Source organism: Didymella exigua, assembly GCF_010094145.1.
Source record: "Didymella exigua CBS 183.55 unplaced genomic scaffold M421scaffold_30, whole genome shotgun sequence".
Lineage (NCBI taxonomy): Eukaryota > Fungi > Ascomycota > Dothideomycetes > Pleosporales > Didymellaceae > Didymella > Didymella exigua.
In genome coordinates, this window is record NW_022984804.1 from 171,159 (window position 1) to 179,208 (window position 8,050).

At 51.3% G+C, this 8,050-nt stretch overlaps 4 protein-coding genes across 4 annotated transcripts; all 4 read left to right on the top strand.

Annotated features, from left to right (window-relative positions):
- Positions 1–1,417: 1,417 nt before the first annotated feature.
- On the top strand, positions 1,418–2,586 carry M421DRAFT_94780 (uncharacterized protein; the record flags this gene model as incomplete). The annotated part of the gene is made up of 3 exons (XM_033598235.1): positions 1,418–1,564; positions 1,630–2,294; positions 2,343–2,586. 3 exons carry the CDS (start codon positions 1,418–1,420, stop codon positions 2,584–2,586), a joined length of 1,056 nt encoding a protein of 351 aa, XP_033445572.1.
- Positions 2,587–4,863: 2,277 nt separating this feature from the next.
- M421DRAFT_423878 (uncharacterized protein) lies at positions 4,864–5,657 on the top strand. The gene is made up of 2 exons (XM_033593590.1): positions 4,864–5,213; positions 5,263–5,657. Exons 1-2 carry the CDS (start codon positions 5,170–5,172, stop codon positions 5,534–5,536), a joined length of 318 nt encoding a protein of 105 aa, XP_033445573.1. The 5' UTR covers positions 4,864–5,169; the 3' UTR covers positions 5,537–5,657.
- Positions 5,658–5,928: 271 nt separating this feature from the next.
- On the top strand, positions 5,929–7,210 carry M421DRAFT_259287 (uncharacterized protein). Its single transcript, XM_033588674.1, has 5 exons — positions 5,929–5,995; positions 6,046–6,109; positions 6,401–6,660; positions 6,716–6,785; positions 6,912–7,210. Exons 2-5 carry the CDS (start codon positions 6,083–6,085, stop codon positions 7,116–7,118), a joined length of 564 nt encoding a protein of 187 aa, XP_033445574.1. The 5' UTR covers positions 5,929–5,995; positions 6,046–6,082; the 3' UTR covers positions 7,119–7,210.
- M421DRAFT_259339 (uncharacterized protein) lies at positions 7,203–8,050 on the top strand. The gene has a single exon (XM_033588675.1). It carries the CDS (start codon positions 7,302–7,304, stop codon positions 7,824–7,826), a length of 525 nt encoding a protein of 174 aa, XP_033445575.1. The 5' UTR covers positions 7,203–7,301; the 3' UTR covers positions 7,827–8,050.

Sequence of the window (8,050 nt, forward strand, 5' to 3'; positions counted from 1 at the left end):
ACCAGCGTAACGCAGGGGTGGGCTGGGTATGGCGTTGATACATCGACTCGGCCACACTCCCATACAGTGTCCCGATGCATGAATGCCTGGCTCAGCCGACTTTATTGCTTTCCGGCGACGTGTTGACATGAGGTTGGCAGAGCGGACACCAAGGTGCATTTGTGGGGAGTAATATGATGATAGCTGCATCACAACGGCCCGGGTATTAACCCCAACCATTGTATAACAGTATAAGACTGCTAATGTGCGACGTCGCGGGACCAGAGTATGTTTAGTTTTTGCCTCGCGAGTCATATCTGACACTTATCGTCCTTCCTCGATGGCTTGTTGGTTTGCACATTGGTTGCCTGAACCCCCATCTTTGGCGTCGCGGCGGCCTGCTTTTAGGATCATAGGCTCTCCGTCGTTTGCCTGCTTCAAAAGTCTCGCATGTAGGCTCCACGCCAGGCCACAGTGGTCTGCGAGGTCCTCACAAAGAATGGTCTGACGCGGTACGTTCAGGCGCAATGATTGATGACAGACGAAAACCGTGTTGGCGTGCAGGAGCGCCAGCCTATCCTCACTAATGATTCTCGGTTCGCCCGCCATTCTCAGCGTCCCGAGGTCTTGCCGCATACGCCGCGCCATTTCAACCGTCAGGCACATGGTGATTCTCAAGAGTGGGGTGGGATTTCGGAGTGCGCTAGGACCCGTCTCCACAAAACAACGCTACTGCATGCCTTCCCACAGCTGCGGGACGCTTCAACGGCGATCTATAATATTCCTAGATGTGGCGATAGGTAGCCGCTGCTTTAGTGAATTGGGCGCCTCAAATTGTCTTTCGATCGAGGCCTGAGTGAAAGCAGAATCGACCCCAGGCGACTTTGCAGGCGCATGACCTCGTGCATCCGCCATTTGCGTCCAGATACTTGCCCAGATTGCACAACCTGACTGGAAACGCGGCTGGCAAAGTGTTATGTGATGCTATTCTGCATCTCTTGGAAATAGGTGAATGCAGCCCTCCCATGGCCACAGCCGCCAAAACCCCGGTCCTCGGTTCGGTGGAAGTGACACGTCTACACTGTTCCTCGACGCCCCGTCGGTCACAGCAGCTTGTCGGATGTGATTCGACCTCTGTTATGCACACACGTATACCGCAGGCCCTGGAGAAGCATTTGCAGGCAGTCGACAGAGCTAAAAAGCTTGAGATGACCGCGATCCGAAGCAGTTGCCCTTCGAGGCCCCGTACGATCATTGGTACGTCTGAATCACGTTGCGGATAGGCTCCATGAGTGAGGCAACAGGTTCTATTGGCGACGGAAAGCTGATACCCTACGCTTTTGATCAGGCACCTCGGTCGGTCCCTTTCGCGCGGCCCATAAGTGTGAGCGGTGCCTCGATGCTCGAGTCCACGTTCCGACCTGTTTAATAGCTCGAGATGTGCACGCCATTCGACCAAACAGACTCGGTATGCGACGGATACCGCGATACAAATCCAGAGCGGGGACTGCTTTATACTTGCGGAGATCAGCCTGGATCTGAGTCGGGCTACAGCAATGACGCCGTAGCTAGGCCAAATGAGACTGTAAGCTGAGCAAGAGGGCATGGTCTGAGGTTGGATACACAGTCAGTAAACTGACACAAGTCTAGTTCAGCTTCGGCCAGTCTCAACTACACTGGCATCTGGATTGCGAATACGACAACGTGCCCAGTTCGTGCGCTATGTCTGTCCAGCACGAGTTTCGGCAAGGACTTGTGGCGCGAAGCTGGACCGCTGAGAAACCTGTTCCTTATGCATACATACCATGTCCATCTTTCAGTCTCTCTGCACCTGTTCATCGCCTACCACAGAGAGATGACTATCCTGCACAAGCCGGAGTCGCTTATCGGGCTTCAGGTCCACACCGCCTCGCGGAGGCCCTATCTCCAGCGATGGCGTACACCAACGCCATGACCACTGGTGGATTTGCAGCTGATAGTCACAGCTCCGTTCACACTGCTGCACGGGCATCACCCTCCAGTCTCTTGCCCTCTGCTAATTTTTCTGGTACAACGAATGATTATCTCGAAAGCCCTTACCCGTCCAACATCCCCCCGTACCAAGCAGAATCATACTCTTTTCCTATTCATGAACAATCTAATCAGTACGGCGGCCATGACAAAAATTTGCATTACTCTCGACGTCCTGGCTTGCAGCACTTAGACGGTAGATCCACCAACACTTCTGCCGCAATGGAACGAGGTGACTCTCAGTATAGTGCTACCTCGACGTTCTCAAGACGCTCCAGAAGGTCACTATCATCGGGTACGCCAAGGTATGTATTTCTTTCATGCATATCGATTGCCATTCTAACATCTGTCAGTCAGACAATAGCCTGTGAGACGTGCAACACATCGTTCAGTGGACGTTTCCGTAGACGCAACCTTACACGTCATACGCGGACCACCCATGGTGACGATACTGCACCTCTGCATGCATGTATGGTACTTGGTTGCGGCCGTACTTACAAAAGAAGTGACGCACTTAGGGCCCATGAAGGCAAAAAGCATCTTGATCTGCTTGGTCCGAGACCATCCCGATTGAGAAGACCAGGCCAAGTAGGATGAAGAAGTCATCTTCGAGGCTGGCAGTGTAGGTCCTACACTTCACTACTCTCGGTCGCTGGTCGACACAGCTTCTACCAAAACTGTCACAGCTCGACTTGACTCCAAGGGAGAGTCAGCGCCGTGGTGACAACTCGTCTGATGGTTGCGAGGCGCTGGAAATCTCGTGTGCCTACCTCTGTGTCGTTGAGTTAAGCTCAAGCCAATGATCCGCCTCACCTTCGAGAGCCAGTCGGGCGCGTCGAAAAAGCGGAGATGAAACATGGTGTCAAATCGTGAGGCGACACAGTTTTTCCTGCAGTGCAAAGTGCTCGGCGAACATCACAAGCTCACTGGCTTTCTCGCTCATTGAGCACATCAAACTGATGGCTAAATCCACTTCAGCACAGCTCAACTGCGATGCGGTCGTAATTCTGAGTGCACGGTTATATACCCAGACGGAGCAAGCGCTTGCAAATCGTCCTACTACAATCGGGCACAATCACAGCACTTACTGAGCCCAACTCACACAGCGCCCGTAAAATAGCCGGACGATATCACTAGCCTGCTGTCCTTGTGAAATGGGATTTGCATCTGATATTTGTGCGTCAAGATGCATCTCTTGATAGCCGCACACTGACGTGTCTGGACCTGCTCGATTTACTGGGTTGTTGAATCTGTATTCAAGCCTCTACTTCCTATCTGCTTTTTGTATTAACTCCGAAGACCGATCTTCGTAGCATTTATTTCTCTGTCACGTAAAAGCTCGTCTTCCTTTCGAGTAAGATGAGTGTCCTGCATTTTGTTTCTGCTCAGATCTAGTGCGATTTCAGTTCATCTTTCCTTTTTGAAAGTCTTCAATCCGAAGATATCTGGTGTTCTTTCAAAAGCAAGCAACATTTGAGCGCTTCTCCACGCAGTGTTCGGTCCGAATTCGAAGCGATCTGCTCACTCTTACATAGATGCAAGCGTCAACATCATTCTTCACCTCTCAAGCACGGACAGAGTGAAAATTTAACACGAGATGCCAGCGAGGCCGACAGAAGCCCGCCGCAAGAACAACTTGAGATGATGGCCGGGTCCTTTACATCCTCTAATATGCTCCGCTGCCCCTGTCGAAGTCACGTACTCACCATGCCCTGTAATCTCAATCATCTGTACAGTTCTCTATCATCTGTACAGTTCTCTATTATCCATATAGTTCTCCAATCCACGCGTGACTTATATGCTATGCAATCAGCTGTGCATAATATGCTTTTTAGCGCCCTACTTGCATCGACGGTACAGCTTGCGCCGTGATACATACACATGCACGACGACGAGTGTCTGTAGCTACTCTTTCCGCCCCTTTGGTGCTTCGTTTTTCTGCCAACTCTCGTTGCAACATGCAAGGCTGTATGCCAAGAATCACGATCCTCGCTCTTCCACCAGCCTCGCGCCGGGGTAGAATGTGAAGGGAAGAGTCGTCGCGGCTTTGCTGTTTTCAATACGGATTTGATTCACAATGTGAAAGAACTCTGTCGAGCGCGATTCGCACCGTGTGCTGTCTCCCGCTGTTGTGCTGTGCCAGCGCACAGGTGTCGATGATTGGCGTTGTTCGAGTCCTCCTTGTCCCGCCTCCACACTTGACCAGATTTGGCTGTTCAAGCGAGGCGCTGAACTCTAGGACAGGGGCTGAGCGGCTCGGGTTCTTGGAAACTACGCTGCGCCTCCTTGTCATTTCCGTCATCTTTTGCAACTGCACCCTTTTGCAATCCGGCGTGTTTACCCTTGTATCCCGACCTGTCTTTTTGTAAATTTCAAGAGGCATGTACGAGCCCAGTATTGTTCCTCCTTTGTCCACCACCACGCAGCCTTCGCGCATCTTCCTTTATACGTTGTTTTGTAGCATTGCTTTCGACACTCGAGCTCCATCTGCAAAACCGTCAGCATGGTTGTCGAGTCGCAGCTGTCCCTGCAATGACCGATGGCCACGTCGTCGAAAATAATTGCAGGGATCTGTGCGTTGTCATCGAGCTTGGATACTGAACCTTTACATCGCAACAGTATCAAGTTCTCGGGAGCCATAACCTTGTCATCCGACCCTTATTGGTCCTAAACGTAGCGGGTATGCCCCCCTCGGGAAACATGCTGCCTACCTAGAGTCTGCTTGCCTGCCACGACAGCTCTGCAATTGCCACGAGGCTTAGATATGTCGTGGTCCTCGAGGATATTGGACGATACTTCAACAGCTTTGCGACCGGTTGTGAGTTGTTGTATGCAACTCAACCGATGTGATCAATTATGTCGGCTCTTCCTTCTTCTTTCTTGGTTCCGATATCTGGAGAGTGGGATATCATGTTTCCATGCGTTGTGGATGTTGAGGATGATGGCGGCCTTGAATTATCTCGCACTTTGCCGAACGTGATGACACGCTACTCGGTGAGGGCTGTTTGCTGATGCCAACCGCAAGGCTGGAAAGACGGATGCTAACCGGTCATCCAGTTTTTAAATACGTCTCACGATTCTCCGGAATTGAATGCACAATCATACCAGGCTTACCAGGGATATTCTTCAAATAGTCAGGTCCCTTTGCAGTCGAATGGGTCATGTGCCCCGAAATCATCGATGGGCCAAGACACGTCCTCGGCGGGGACATCTCCTCATAACAGGTTGGTGGTGAATATGTCTTGACCATCAAATTTCGCTAAGCTGTGTCAGTGCAGAGGCCTCAGTGTTGATATGCAATATCTGCTCGGAGCGTTTCATCGGCGACTACCGCAAGAGAAATCTTAGTCGACACAGACTTAGCTTGCATGGGAACAGTGAGCCTGTCGTGTGCGAGGTTCTCGGGTGTCAACGCTCATACAAACGTAGCGATGCGCTGAAGGTGCACCTGAGGAAGGCACATCCAAACACCGTCTCGCCGCCAGTTCCTCGAAAGAATGCGGCTGGAGACTCTCGTGGGAAGAAGCGGCAGTGTGCGTCCGTCTAGTGCACTCCTCTTTGACAAAATATTCTGAGCATCACAAACAGTGGTAGTAGATATTGTTTCTTTGTAGCGATCGTTTGGGAGTGGGCGTAGTGGGGGCATTGATCGTGTAAATCCTGTGTAGTAGCTCAACAGTCAGCTTCTCCTCGCGAGCTCACTTATGTATAACCTACCTGGGAGACGCAAAATCCCGCCTCATGTGAATAAAATATGTGGCAGGCACTCATGATCTATGTGGTGTGTTGAGTCCTTCGCAGAGTCTATATCGCCAACAAAAGTGAGGCTGCAGACGAAGAGTACGAACAGCGGTCCACCAATAAAAACGAGCCACGACAACCGAGAAGGCCTAAATTCCGACTATGAGCAACCATTGAGCAACCATATCCCCTCAACAAGTGGTTTTGGACTTCTCATACCTCCTGCATTCAGACCCAACTTACTACCGATGTTGGTGCCCAAGTGGTCAGTCACCGCGATGCTTCACACAGAACCTAACTCCAACAAGTACCCAGACTACTAAAGCACACACTTCCTCCGAGGGTCAGTATCATGCTCCTGAATCGATTTTCAATTCCCGTACGTTCCTATACATATTTGCATGCACAAGCATGCATTTCCACAATAGTGAACATGTTGCGGTATATACCTAATAAGTCACGGAGTGACAGATGTCTTTTGCTCCGATGGTGAACAGCAACTTGACAGCCGTGCGAAAGTGCTACCAACTGAAGCATCAATACCACATGAAAGGACGTTTCAACTGAGTATGAACTTCCAATCATAAGCTCGAGATGATACACCATACGCCGTTGAAAGAACGTTAAATATAGGTTGGACACGTCGCTAATATGCGCAATTGGTCAAAAGGATACCCACACAGATCAAGCCGATTACTACGGTCAAGATTTCTCTGACTTGTTACGATACTGCGGCCAAGCACCTGGAAGATTTTCAATTGGAAGCTTTCTCTGGCTTCAGGCGTATGATGGTGGCACGGGAGACAGAGGCTGCATCCATCAGTCTTTTAGACGCAGAGGTGGATATCGTGACCACGATTTGAAGTGGATACAAACGTGCTGGGTGACGATGGTCCCGGAAACGCGACCTCGGGGTGAATTGCGTAGGATGTAGGTGACGCGCTCGCACCACTACGAAACGGACATATGCTCATGAATCGCACAGTAAGCAAGAAATTGTTGTCCTCCCACAAACTGAGAATTGCTCTGTCTCGAAGGCCCCTTTACACAATGGTGTAGGTAGTGCTTTCCTCAAAAGCCGTCGCGGCTTTTAGAACCGAGTGACGCTGACTCTGAATATGCGTCTCATCGAGTCTGCTATCGTTTTATTCTTCGCACCAAAGATGAATTAACCAAATCAGGGTTCCATTCTCACGAGTAGTCGCGTCAACTCCGTCAACTCACATGTGTACTACTCGCATAAAAAGACCTCGACCCATAACATGGCCAAAAAGCAACCACTTGTCGAAAAAGCTCGATGCGAAGCCACATATCGCCCACGCAAAGGCTCCGTAAGTTCGCCTTCTTCCCTTCCAGGCATGTACATACAGGCATCTCCCAGCTTTTAGCGCAACGCTACTAGTCCACCACGCCTGCGCCTACCGCCTGAGCTGCGATATTCAATCCACATATACACCCTCGACATTCGGACATTGGCTATCGCCTCCCCCGAGATACCCGAATCCTAGCCGACACGCTGCCGTGGTATCGGAATTCTGCTTGCCTGTCGATAGGTGTAATCGAAGGCCCGCATGATCCCTTTGGCATCCCCATCTTCGTCCTCAACAAAACTCAACTCTCAGACGCCAAACAACTGTCCATGCAAGTGCGATCAACTAGCATTCCTCGTCAGAACCGAGCTACAGCAATCTGACCTGCTCAACCGTATTTCCAGCTTCTACCACACCAGAACCTGGTTCAGTCTGCCACCGCCTCGCCATCAAGAAAGCAAGCCGTACACTCATCCCAAGCCTCGCTCCGCCAGAGCTCCAGCTCCACAAGCCCAGCGCACCGCCGACGGCGAACCTCTAGCCGCAGACCACTTACGAGCGCAGCGCATCCAAGCCACCACAGCTTCATCTCTGCCCAAGCTGCGAAACAGAATCTACACTTTCACGCTCGGTGGTGAGATGAACCCTGGTAGCGCAACTTTAGGCCAGTTCAAACCCCCCATTCAGTCCTCCAGAGATGCAGCGAGTCTTCGCACAGTCTCAGTGGCGACCAGCTGCTTCTTCACTATGCGAGCGGCCTCGAACACGCTGCTGCATGGGCTCTAGAATGACTCCGGGCGGATCGGTCATAGGACCACGACGGTGTTGTCCATTTGAATGGTGTTGGTGGGAGTGTACGGACAACCTCCCCCCTGCGAATTTTTAGGGTGGTGACTTACCTGACCATGCAACGGACAGCGGGACGAGCGCTGAGAGTGTAGCTCAGGAGGGTATGAGAACGACCCGAGAGGATGGAAACGGCAGGTGGAGACGCGGGACTGACAACACAC